The sequence below is a fragment of the Oenanthe melanoleuca genome, chromosome 14 (assembly GCF_029582105.1).
Source record: "Oenanthe melanoleuca isolate GR-GAL-2019-014 chromosome 14, OMel1.0, whole genome shotgun sequence".
Lineage (NCBI taxonomy): Eukaryota > Metazoa > Chordata > Aves > Passeriformes > Muscicapidae > Oenanthe > Oenanthe melanoleuca.
Genome location: NC_079348.1, coordinates 6,968,315 through 6,981,456, shown reverse-complemented (window position 1 = coordinate 6,981,456; position 13,142 = coordinate 6,968,315). Strand labels below are relative to the sequence as shown.

The following is a 13,142-nucleotide window of genomic DNA, read 5'->3' as shown; positions in this document are numbered from 1 at the left end:
CTGTGCCCTGCAAACACAGTGAGGAGTAACCAAGGAGTTAATTTAATCCTCGCACGCAAAGTCAAGCGTGTTCTAATATTGAGGCCAAGCAGCTATTTCAAGATCACAACAGCTTTAAATAGATGGTAAGGCTGTGGTAGTAAGCTGGAGTAGCCTGCTGGTGTGCTCCTAGTGCTGCTGTAGGAATGACAGACCTTTACTACTGCTAACCAGAGAGGGGAGTGAGTAACAACTAACCAAGAACTGGTGTCAGCTTTGTTAAACATCTAGAAAGAAGTGGAATTAACTAAGCTATTACAAGGCAGTAGTCTAGCAACAATTAGCATAAACCTTGTTAAACATTTTAAGAACATTAATGAGCTCACCTAGAGACCTGAATTGTCATTTCATACCTGCTTCTTTTCCAGTGGGATCATTTTTAATAGAAATAAAATGTGATAATAATAACCTTAAACTGTCTTTTTAAGGGTAGAATATTGGATTTTATGACTTCTGAGGAAATATATTGGCAATACTCTTTGGCTTTTGATTGCTAGTGAGAACATCAACACAATCTAACTTAGATAAGTAGGAACTTGAATTCCAGGTTCCTGTGGGTTTTGTGGGATTGAACATTCACTTTTGTTCTCCCAGCCCTCCTTTCCATTTCCCTTTCAGGACTGTTGAGATGATCCCATTTGTAGGATTTTCAAAAGACTAAATAAAAAAGGAATTTAAACAATCAGCCCAACTTTTAATTAAAGCCAGTTACTTGAAGTACCCAAAAATATTTTGTGACTTAATTTCCATTTACTCGAATAAGACTAAAAAAAAAAAAAAAAAAAAAAAAAATCACAGCATATTTATACAAACAGCTTTTGTAGCAAGCACTGACTGTCTGGAGAGCTCTCTTGTCAAGACTGAGAGCTTCACTAGACCATGGAAGTTTGCATAATCAAAGTATCAACAAGACAGTGTCCCATTCCAGAGTTTTTCCCATGTAGTCTGCTGCTTATTGCCAGAAACAGTTCTCTTTTTTTAATATGTAAACTAGTTAATTTATTTTTACATTGCCTCTGTTAGAATTTAGGGATTAGTTATAACAAAATTCCTCTGCACATTTTTTAGTTTAGGGCTTCTGAAAGGGGAAGACTTGCCAAGTACCCAACTGGCTGGCAAAAACTGAGCTTCTCTGTATGGTCAGTTTAAAATGAAAAAATTAATGGTACAATGCTATCATTAAAATAATTTAAAACTTCCAGTTGCTCTTTGAGTTTCCTCCCTCTTTATTCTTGAACAAATTAAACCTGACACATGTAACCCATGTTTTATGAGGAAATGGGGCTCAGAGTCTGAAGAAAGTAAACTGGAAGTCTGTGCATGGAAGGAGCAATAGACACAAACCCTCAGCACTTCTGTGGATGTGCTGGGAGACAGGGGAAGCTTTTTAAAAGGTCAGTGCTGAATAGCAAACAGCTGACACACTCAGATGTTTATCTTACAGCTTTGTCTGCTTCTCTGCAAGAAGTGCACTTGCACTTCTGAGGGCTTTGTTTGTTTAAGTAGCTCTAGCTGAAAGTAGAATTCCTTTTTTTGCTTTTTTTTCTTATTTTTAAAAAATTCTTATGAAACACCACAGCACAAACTCTTGTGCTGCTGAGCTGTTCTTCGAGGACTTCTGCAAGTTCAAGAGTCATGTGATTCTCAGGAACTCAGTACTTGATCACTCATCTGTCATATTTTCAGGATAATCAAGATTTGAGCTGCTGTTCCTTCTAATACATGGACACAGTACTGCCACACTTTTTAGAACACCTGCTCTTATATTCATAAAATCAGAAAATACTGGAATGGTGACACAGTTTCTCTGGCAATCTGTGCCAGGGCCTCCCCATCCTCATAGGGAATTATCTCTTCTAGTATCTAATCTAAATCCACACTCTTTCAGCTTAAAGCCATTCCCCTTTGTCCTGTCACTGCAGGCCCTTATCCAAAATCCCTCTCCAGCTCTCTTGGAGCCCCCTGTGTTCCTGTAAATTTTATTCACAGAAAAGGAAAAATAAACCAACTATTTTCCTCCTCCCTTCCATGCACATGTTCTTATCCTTAGAGAAACATAAGCACCTTCCTGAGCTGCAAACCAACCAACAGCTCAGCAGCTTCCACAGTGTCACCTACTGCATGCAGGTTAAGCAACATAGCAGAGAGGCAGCAGTGCAACTTCTGCAGTAGGTTTTAGGTTGCTGTAGGCTGAATAAATTAATTACTTTCTATCTCTGAAGTCAATATTTTATAAAGCTGTTAAACTAAGGAGACAGTTTTACAAGATGCAGCTTGTCCTTGGGAAGGAACGTGTTGGAAGGTGCTTAGAGCTGTTCCCTTGTGAGTGGCTGTCTGGGCCAGCCTACAGCAGCTTCAGCTCACATTGTGTGTGAATGACTCAGGAAATCAGCAAGGGGCAGTTACCCTAAATCTGGCCCATTCCAGAGGAAACTGCAGGAATTTATTTTCTCTTTGGGATCTTTATGAATTCTCTGGAAGCAAAATGACACTGTCACTTTGTCCAGCAACCTGTCAAGTCAGAGCCCAGCCACCTTCCTGGTGCTGCTCTTTGGAGGAGATGCTTTGGATTGAGTTCTGGATTTCCAGTTCTTTGACAAAACTAACTCACTTTAGAACACCTCACCTCAAGCAAGGGCTTAACTGGCCTTCTCAGTACAAAGGGCCATTTGATTCTGTGAAAATTCCTGAGGAGCTTTGCTAACAGCCTCTGTGATCCAGCATCTGTCCATCTTCCTCTGCTACAAGTGCCTGAGAAATCTACATCTCCCAGGAAATGCATCTGCAGAGAGTCTTCCAGCTCTTCTTATTGAATCACAGAGTCATTAAGGCTGGAAAAGACCTCCAAGACCATCAAGTCCAACCATTAACCCACCAGTGCCAAGGCCACAACTGAGCCATGTCCCAAAGCATCACATTCACAGGGTTTTTATCACTTCCAGGGTGGGTGATTCCTGTGAGAGGTTTCAGGCAAAGCTGTGGAGAACTCCTGAGATCTTTTCTACCTAGGAGAGTCTCTCTCTCAGTGCCAGGTCTCCTCCCTGCCAGCCCTGCAGTTTGGCTGCCATGCCCTGGCCTGGAACTCACATGTCTGACATTGTTTTCCAACTATTTTTCAAGTTGTCCTTACCAGATCTATTGTGGTGTTTTCCTGTTTACCTCATCAGGCCTCTGTTGTATTTAAGCAGTGTAGTTAAGTCAGGAAATTCTACACCTAATACTCAGTAATTTCCCTTTGCTGACCCAGTTACCCTTAGCACTCTGTGAAATCGCTGCCCTTCAGCTGCCTGTTGCAATCACACCAGTTCCACTACAGGGGCAGGGGCAAACCTTCCATGCCTGAGTGTTAAACTCTCCCTGGAGCCTGACCTGCTCTGGAGAGCCCTGCTGCAGCTCTGGGGCTGTGCTCTCCTCCTCTGCCCCATCCTCCTCCTCCCTCACCTTTGAGACTCTGCACTTTGCTCTGGCACACATTGGGCTCTGCTGCCCAGGGTCACCTCTGGCAGAGGAGTGGGAACTGGGAGCTGGGACAGTTCTGCTTTAAAACCTTGTGCCAAGGCTTGCCAGGGCTCAGTGGCGTGGGAGGAAACATGACTGTGCCCTGGGCTCTGACTTCTCCACCTGCAGGGAAAACCAATTTGTTTTCATAGGAGTGTTGCCTGAATACTTTGAGCCCTTCTTTTTTCTAACCCTTCACTGTGGCTAATACCCATTTTAAAAAAACAAAAGGTGTAAATTTAACATTTCAAAACCTAACTGATATCCAGTATTCTACCCTTAAAAGCATTTCACGATCAAGATTAGAATCATCAGTCCATCTTGATGGTTTTAATATGTGGTCGAGAAGTTACTCATCTTACACTGGCATCCAGTCACGTCATTCCCCATAATCTTTCTCTTGTTTTTTTTAGCCTTGTTGTTCATAATTTCCTTTCCAAATTGTTTCTTTATTTGAAATGCCATTTATATTTTGTTGCCTTTTTTTTTTTTTTTAAATTTTCCAGCACATCTTACATCTTTGTTTTTGTTTTGTTTTTAATCTTATTTCTGGCGTTTTCCATCGCTCTGTGGCCATGATTGTGGATGTGTTTTGGTTTTTGCCTGCCTTGCTGTTCTCTCGCTGCACTCCCTAGATCCCTGTTGCACAGTCCTCTGTCATGGATGACATTGAGGAGTGGCTCAGTACCGACTTGGTGAGACTCTTTATATTTTCATTTTTCACTTGCATGGGTAACTTTGAATGCATTGCTGAGTTCCTGGTACTTCTCATAGCGGGAAGCAGGGAAACTTCCCAAGCAGAGAGTTTGGTTCCCTTTGAAGGGAATATCTAAGCAGGAGTAGTCAGGGTTGTGTTCAGCAATTCAATCAAAACACTTTTCTTCTGAGCTGTTTTATTTTCCCTTCTCCATGTGAACATCACAGAATACCATGTGTTCCAGAAAACGTGGGATTCTGATCCTGAAATAGGGAAGCCTTAAATATGGGCTGAATTCTTCTGCACCAGACTTAAAGTCCATATTTAAAGCTGAATTATTTAGACAGGATCTAAATTCATGCTTATGTTGAGGCACGCTTTTAAGAGATGCTGGAACAGGGCTTAGATTCCTTTCAAATCAAGATGTCTTTGTTAAACTGGCAGGCAATCTTGACATGTTTCATAATAGTAATAATAAAAATTTATAACAGATTCTCTTCAATGTTTATAACTTTCTCCTAAATGATTATTGTCTGGTAATTACTAAACAAACAAACAAAAAGCAGAATTAAAAGTAGCTTTAAACAAACAAACAAAAAGCAGAATTAAAAGTAGCTTTGCCTTCATCCTGGAGTTTGTTTTGCTGTCCCAAAACACATTTGTTTTAAGCAGGATACAACTAGTACACATTTATTCTATTTTAGTTTTTTTCAGTGTAGGCATATGACTCAAGTCAACCAAGTGCATTTTGGGGGGTGGGTGGTGGGTTGTGTTCACACTGTTCTTTTTAAACATGGTTTTAGTGACCTGAACTTGTGCTCACCATATCCCCAAGGATCATCTCCTCCCATTCTTCCAGCTTCAGGCAGAAAATTCCCAACTCCTTAGGGTTTCCCCCAGCCCTCTGCTGCTGCCTGCTCAGCTCCCAGCTGGGAGCTGTGGGATTCAGCTGGAAGCAGAGCTGCAGGCACGCTCTGGCACGTCAGCCCTGTGCTCTGGCACTGGAGGAGCTGGCTGTACTGGAAGGAAGAAAATTCTCCAGCTCTCCAGAGGTGACTGAATTGCTTAAACAGATTCTGGGTTCAGTGTTTGATTTTGGCAGCCTGACTACTGGCTGTCTCTGAAATGTCACTGGGTTCCAGCTGCAGGTAGGTTTGTCAGGCCTCAGTACAGGAGTCACTTTCAAATTTAATTACAAACTGGTCTCATTTTGTTAAAGAAATACAGTAAATGTAGTATGTCCATTCTGCTTAACCAATAAACTTTGGTCTTTGCCATTGAAATTAATTTAGAGGGAGAGAAGATCTGATGGAGAGATATGGAGGTAGCTCTGTGCATCTGTCATCCCTAGCACAGACTTGCTCAAAAGGAACAGAGCAGAAAAGTGTCCTGGAAATGCCTGAGCAAGCCTGGGGACGTCCCTGGGCCCTCATCCCTATGTGGGTGCAGCAGAGAGACGCCTGTGAAAATTTGGACTGGATTTTTGTTTTTCACTCTGGGTCACCTCCTCCTTGTTTTGATAACAGCTCATTTCAATTCTCTACTTCCCAAGCGAGGAAGCTGCAGGTTAGGTTAGATAATTGTTATTTCCTTACCCTTTTTGGGGTACATTGAGACAAACACCAGCTCTGCCTGTGAAGAGGCTGCTGTGTGAACCTTTGGAAACTTCAGTGCAGTAGGAAGCCAGGAAATGCTCAGGCTCTAAAATGTAAGGCCAGTCAGTATGTTCCCACTCCAAGAGAAGCCAAGTATAGACAAATACTTTACTTTTTCAAAGCAGTTTCAACATGAGGTTTTCAACCATATTAAACATCCTGATAGATTGACAAGGATGCCTGTCCTCGGACTTTTAATTTCATTCTTGAAATGCACATTGAAATGCACAAACTGGTGGAAATGCAGTGACCCTGTGGCATTCCCAGCCTTTGATTCTGATGGACAAACATTAACTGCTGTCAGTATCCTTCATCCAGCTCACCCTGGTCTTGTCTTTGTACAGCATGGGCAGAGGAAAGCTGCTGTATTTTTGTATGAAACCTAAAACGAACTCTCAAAGGAGGAATGTTGACCCCAGACAATTTTGCACATGTCCTTTGTCAGCTAAAAGTGCATTTCACTTAAAAGCACAATGCAAACCACAGTTCTGACTTTTTTAAGGACCATGTGACTGAAAAGATGCCATATGGTACAGTGTGTGTGTGTGACTCACATAGCTCAGATTTGGACCAGAATTACTGTCTGAAGGGGAAACAGCGCTGGACTGATATTCAGATCCAACAGGGAAAGCTTAGCAATCCACCAGCAATATCAGAAGCACCTCAGTGCTCATCCTCCTGCTCTATAGCACAGTGAAATCTCAGCCTCCACTGGCCTCCCAATGTGGGAGCAGTGTGATTTCCCCAGGTCACCCTTCTCTGATGGTTAATATGTGGAAACAAGTGGTGGAAACTGTCCAATTGTATTAAAGATGGAGGGGATGATGGGGAAAGGGAAACAGTGCCTGTGCTCACGTGCCTTTTTGTTCCCATTGCAGAAAGGCAACGAACTGGAAGAAGGAGTGACCAGTGAAGGTAAGCAGAGATGCCCGTGGCTATGAGCCATTCTCAGGTTAGTGCTCAGATGGAATTTGCTTTGATCCCTGCTGAGATGCTGCCTTCTCCCAGCCTGATGTTCCCCAGCAAATGCCTCTGTCAAAGGCAGGAGGAGAGCATTTCACAGAAAAGACTCATATTTATGGTGTGGGGAGCCCTCCTGGCTGTAAGTGCTTCCCTGCCATCTTCCTTGGCTGTGCTGTGTGTTTGTGCCAGCAGGAATGTGTCCCCAAGCTGCTCAGCCCTTTGGAATGATGTTTCCCTGGTTCTGTCACAGCCGGTGGCACAGTGTGGGTTTGATTCCAGCTGCTGCCTGATCTCGGGTGTCTCCAAGGACGGCTGTGCCCTTTCTTTAGGAAGTGGGGCTGTACCATTATTCGTGCCTGCAAACACAGCCCGACAGGATGCCAGGCTCTGGAATTTCAGCCCCTGCCAACCTCTGCACCTCTGCCCTGGGGCCAAACCCACAGCCCCCATCCTTACCTGTCTTTCTTCTTTTTTTTTTTTTTTTTTGCATTGCAGAGTTTGACAAATTTTTAGAAGAGCGAGCCAAAGCGGCGGAGATGGTTCCCAATCTGCCATCCCCTCCCATGGAAGCCCCCACCCCTCCGACAAATCCTTCCAGCAGGAAAAAGCAGGAGCGCTCGGAGGACGCCCTCTTTGCACTGTGAAGGCGGAGCGGAGCCGCTCTCCCGCCCCTGTGCTCCGCCGGCCAATGTCGCCGCACGGCCACTTTGTCCTCCCACAGTCCTTGGCTAACAACGACTCCCGTCCTCCCCATTCCATAGTTTGCTTCTCCTTCCCTCCCTCCCTAAATGATCCACCCCCACAAGCTGACTCTTTCTATTTAAATCCAACACTATTCCTGCCAGACCACGATTCTCCAGCACTCGCTTAATCCCCTTCTTCCTGTCCCAGCTGCACAAAACCAGCTCTTGATGCTGAAAACCCCTTCAGAATGCACCAGTACGTCACACTGGGCTGAAACAAAAGCCCAGAGGGGAGAGAGCAGCCTTGCCCTTCGATTTATGTAGGGATCATCCTCTTCTGTAGGCAGGTCCTGCCAAGTAGACGGCTCTGTCAATCAGCATGTAATTGACTGAGCTGGAATGTTCAGGAGGAGTGTGTCTTTATTTTTAGATAAAATGTTAATGTATTGGCTTTCGTGTTGGATTCGACAGCAAGGAACAACTGTTCCCCTTTCAACATGTGCTTCACAAGTTAAAATCCTTTACTCTCCCACTCACACATCTCCTGGTACCATATGGTGGTCGCTTTTCCCCACTTTCTGTGGCGTTTCATTTCTAAATCTCACAGGGTATTTTTTGCCTTGTGTTTTATCTGGGCTTGCTCTAATTTGAAGCAGTCTGTTGGCCGTGTCCAGTTGCTCTGGCAGTTGATAAGGATGGAAAATGCTGGGCTAAATGGCTGCTGTAACGATGGCACAGGAAGCACCTCGCTCTTCAGGAGAACGTTTTCACACAGGAATTTTCCTGGTGTGTTTGCCTTTTTAAATACCTTGGTTATTTTCTCCTTATCTTAGATTCCTTCTTTGGTGGCTGTAGAGCTCTGCACTTGGTGTAAACATCCATGCAGATGGATGGGACTTGCTCATGGATTGGGTGTGAGCTGAGCTTCCTGGATTCCCTGCCATGCCTGGTGGGATAGACATGCTGGTTCTTGGGGGTAGGGATGAGGAAAAGAGGCAAACCTCAGAGGTTTGTATGGAACGCTGAGGGAGGTGGTTACCATGGAGGGATTAGCTGTGCCAGCCTGTGCTGGAGGTGAAACTCCTCATTTCCTTCCAGTTTTAGGCCTGAGAAAGTGTTGAAATGATTGTGACCGTGCTATTTGTAATTTTTGGAATGTCCTTTGATCCCTCTGCCCTTCATTAACTCCCGGCTCCTACGGGACTGCAGCCTCTGTGCAAACAAGCATATTCCCTTGCTTGCCAGCGGCATGGTCAGGATTCCTGCTCCTCTGGGGCTGCCAGAAGGGATTCCAGCATGTGTGCCTGCCTTGCTGGGCTGACAGGCAGAGCTGGAGCAGGCTGCTCCAGCCATCGCCGCATCCCCCAGCGTGTTCCTTGGGAGGCAGCCAGTGGCGCAGGATGGCAGGATCAAAGAGAGAGCTGAGCAGTGCATGGCAGGAGAATCTCCCATCCCGACAGAGAGGCACTTTATCAGCTAAACACCCGTGCAGGCAGCAGGCTCCAGCCCCTTCTTCCTCAGGGTGTTCCTTGGCTTAGGCAAGCTCCTTCTGACCTGACATGTCTGAGCTTCCCAGGATGCTGATGTGTGTCAAGCTCTCTTGAAAGTTGTTCTAGGCCAAGTGATAGAAGCTTTTATCTGAGCATAGCATTTTATCAGCCCATACCGTGCTCTCTGAGGACCACCCCCTTTGGGATGTTGTGACACACAAAGCCTGTTACCAAATGCCTGATTGCAGCGCTGATGGACTTTGACAGCGGACACATTAATCTTTGAAGGGAAACGTTGCTTGGTGCAGGATTTCCAGGCCGTCCCAGGTCAGGTTTCACTCTGTGCTCTCCCTGCTCTTTGCCTGCTCTGTCCTGCCTCTTCCAGGATCCCTCCATATGTAGCTGGGCCCAGACAGGGCTGTCCTGCCACCCTTCTGCACTGATGTGACACCTCATCACTGGTCTGTGTAGCATGGCTTACAAATGGACAGGGAAAGCCAGTTTAAGGATGGAGATAACTTGGGGATCAAGCTTTTCTCCCCACTTGCTGGCCCTCTCTCCAGTTGAAGCACTTCTCTGTGGGTCTGCAGAGGATTTTTCCCATTCCATCTTCTCCATGGCTGGAAAAGAACAGTCTGCCTTGGCTGCATTGCACGCTCCTGCTCTCACCCACTGCTCAACACAAGGTGAGCCCAGTGCTCAGGGGTTGGCACTGCCAGCTTGCTGCAACGCATCAGGTGTGGCCACCAGCTCCTAGAAACCTGAGGAAACTTCTGTGGCAACGCTGATTTGATTTCAGACGGCATCTGGTGATCGCCTGAGCAGTCTCGCCAGCACAGAATGAACTGCTGGTATTCCTGTCAATGCAGAAAGCTCCGTGGGTGTTTTAAGTGTGTATTTTCTCTTCTAAATCCTTGAAACACATTGACCCTGTAAATGGCCACATCAGGTGATTCTAAGCATGTTAATCCAGCTTCCCTGCCAAGCCAGAGGAGATAATCGCATTGCTCAGGCATGGGGACACTGTCAGATGGTGCAGAGTGGCACGGATGCCACTGTCACTGAGCCCCCACAGTGTCGCCCTGCTGCAGCTGTGCTGGCCCTTCATCCAGCCAAAAGGTGCTGAGGGAGTGTGCTTTTAGTGCTTTTTTTCTGTCACACTAAACCTGTCCTGGCACCTCCAAGGTGTTGCTTTAGAGAGAATTTGGCCCCTTTCTGAAAGATTCTGCAGAGCTGTCGGTGATTGCTCTCTCCAGATGGGAGGAAAAGAGGTAGAATGAGAAGGCTGAGTCTGGGTAGGAAATACAAAGTATGTGTTGGCAGAGCTCAGGGGGCTCTTTTGGTGTGTGCAGCCCCAGGCAGCCCATGGTTCCTGCTGACACTCTGCATTATCCTCTGGAAAGCCGTGGCACTGCTTGCAGGGAGCGGCAGGTGCTACCAGTACAAGTGGTGGCTTTGCTGGAAGTAGGGCAGCTCCCAGGAGATGCCTTCCTTGGGAGGAAATGTACTTTTGGAAAGACCCGAGATGGATCTGGAGCCCAGATCCACCACACTTGGCTCTCAGGGCTGGAAGCACCAAAGGGAACAGAGTGTGGCAAAACAGGTGGTTTGGCCCAAACCTTCTTTAACAAATACAAAAGCTACGCTAGAGCTTCCCAAATATCCTGTATCAGGATCTCTCATCCTCCCTGTCCTCTTGTGGTCTGCTGAAAACCAGAGCGGTGGGAACTGTTAGAGAGAAAGGGAAGGGGTTTTTCACTTCAGGAGACCAACTTCTCAGTTTATCCTTCCTCCGCTTTCACTCTTAAGTGCTTCCTCTGTGCAAGTGGGCAGAGGACTCGTGTGGCTCCCATGCTTGCAAGAACAGGGATGGAGCTGCAGCCTGATCCACTTTCCATAAGAAATAACATCCCAGTGCTTTCTAGGCATATTAGGAATCACAGCTTGACACTCAACAACACTAAATTATTCTTGGGGTCCTTTGTAAGTTCTAATTGTGCCCTATTCTAGGTTAAAATATTTATTTTGTCTATATATTTTCTTTCCAGTGTGTTTTTTAACCTCTTCTGTTAACTCTTCATGTGCTGAGATGTAAGGAATCAATGGTTTCTATTTAAATATATCATTTTGGGTTTGTTTTTTTATTAATTGTTCTGTGTAGATTTCAGCTGCATCTTTGGCAGGTGTAATAGATAACAATGTGCTGTACAGACGTTTAGGGTGTAGGTAAGGCTCATAGGAGAACTGCTCATAAAAACGTAGCATGGTGTCTCTTAAAGGGAACAGCATAAATGCTGAGACTGGTCCATACTGGGACCCTCACGTAGCCTCCAACATACCTTTTCCCTTCTGATTATCACAGCCTCCATCTCTGGGATGTGCTGATCAAACTCTGTCATCCCCAGGGCTGCTCTTGCACCTCCAAGCTGAAGGATTTTTTTAGTGAGGATTTCTGTTTGTTTGACTTCATTCAGCCTTTTTTGATGGGATACATTGGCTGTTTCCACTTTGAAATGGAGGACTGGGAGCTGTCTGGCTGTGGTGGCGAGATGTTTCCCTCCAGTGGTGGAAGAACAGATCCGGGCCGTGGTTTCAGGCCCAGGGCAGGGGTGATGGGCCCTCTGTGCAGGATCTCCTGGCCAGCACAGCCTGTCCCTGCTCCTCTATTCCCTGCTCTCCTGATGTCACCTGCAGGGACAGCATATGCAGCCCAGGAGAGCAAACAAGATGGATTTCCAACACTCTGTTCCATCCAGTGAGTTGTTGAGTCTCCTGCGGCTGCTGGGAGCCCTGGAGTGGGAACTGCTTGTGCTATCTCCATCCCCGTCCATCCCACCCAGCTCCGTCATTGTTTACCTCCTCAGGGCTCACCACAAACCCTGCGGAGCCTCCCCTGGAAAAAAACAGCTCAGAACAGTTATTTTTATGGAAATAGTGAAGCAGTGAGTGGATTTAGAGCTGTGTTGGAGGTAACCCTTCCACTGCTGTGGGCTCCCACCAGTCAAGGAGACGAGGTGCCCATGCAGCACCTTCCACCCGTCCAAACCACAGCCTCTGGAGCAGCCTGTGCTGCCTGCTCCAGCCCCAGGTTCTGCACACCTCCTCCTCACCTGGAGAGAGGTGGGGCTGTGAATCACCAAGAGCCAGCTGGCCTTGAGCAGTGCTGAGCTCTGGTGCTGGTTCTCTTTAGCCCACAGCAAACCCACTACTCCAAAATTCCCACCCTGCTCCGTGTTTTTATGAGTATGAGCTCCTCATTCCCTACATGTTCCTATGAGCTGTTGTTAACCCTACAAATGTAACCTGTGTAATAGCTTCTCTGTATATTACAGCAGTAGGCTTTCCAGATAAAAGTGGATAATATTTATTTACTGAAGATACTGGATATTTTTTTGTTTGGGAATGGGGTAGGGGGAGAAAGGGGACATAACTGTTTAAAGAGATCAACTATGTAAAGAGAAACAAAATATACAAAAACCAGAGAAACCCAACACTAAAACATCGCTGTATTCAAGTAGAAAGTGTTTCCGTTCCAGATGAGACAACTGTATTAATCTGCCATTGTTTAACTTGCTCCAGAAATCATCTCCTTGGTTCCTGCATGTGAGATATTCCAATAAATACACTATTAGTGTGAGCTGGGGGTGCTATCGTCTGTCTCTCAGCTGGGGACTCACTTGGCTCCACTGCTTGGCCTGAGCACAGGGAATGAGAGAGCACAGGGGACATGTGCATCCCATGGGTACCCACCACATATCAAAACTGGGAGTCCTCAGAACCTGGCTGTTCCCACTGGGAGAAGGTTTGTCCCCAGCAGTTGCTCTTCGTATCTTTGCATGGCTCATGCTGCCCTCAGTGCTGTGTTTCCAGCTAAATTCATGTCCCACTAAATTCTGAGACCGTATTTTGAGGGTGGCATCAGGCAGATGCACAGGTGACAACCTGGGTACTCAGTAGGACACCTGTCTGCCTGGCAGGGCTTAACTGATAGTCTTGGAGGGCAACTGTGGATCACCACCCTGGTGACCTAGAAAGTGGTGGGTGATGTTCCCAGCCCATCTACGAATTTGCTCCAACATCCCCATTATGATGATGGATTTGATGGGCAGAGAAGGAA

General features: G+C 46.1%; 1 protein-coding gene across 2 annotated transcripts in view; it reads left to right on the top strand.

Annotated features, from left to right (window-relative positions):
• The window catches only part of TOM1L2 (target of myb1 like 2 membrane trafficking protein), a 56,164-nt gene extending 43,502 nt beyond the window's left edge, over positions 1–12,662 (top strand). The window contains exons 13-15 of one of the 2 annotated variants that reach the window (XM_056503223.1): positions 4,173–4,232; positions 6,768–6,804; positions 7,348–12,662. In XM_056503223.1, coding sequence (XP_056359198.1) covers positions 4,173–4,232; positions 6,768–6,804; positions 7,348–7,496 — 246 coding nt within the window. In that variant the 3' untranslated portion in view covers positions 7,497–12,662. The remainder of the gene's footprint in view (positions 1–4,172; positions 4,233–6,767; positions 6,805–7,347) is intronic. The other variant, XM_056503224.1, reaches the window with a different exon arrangement.
• The last annotated feature ends 480 nt before the right edge of the window (positions 12,663–13,142 follow it).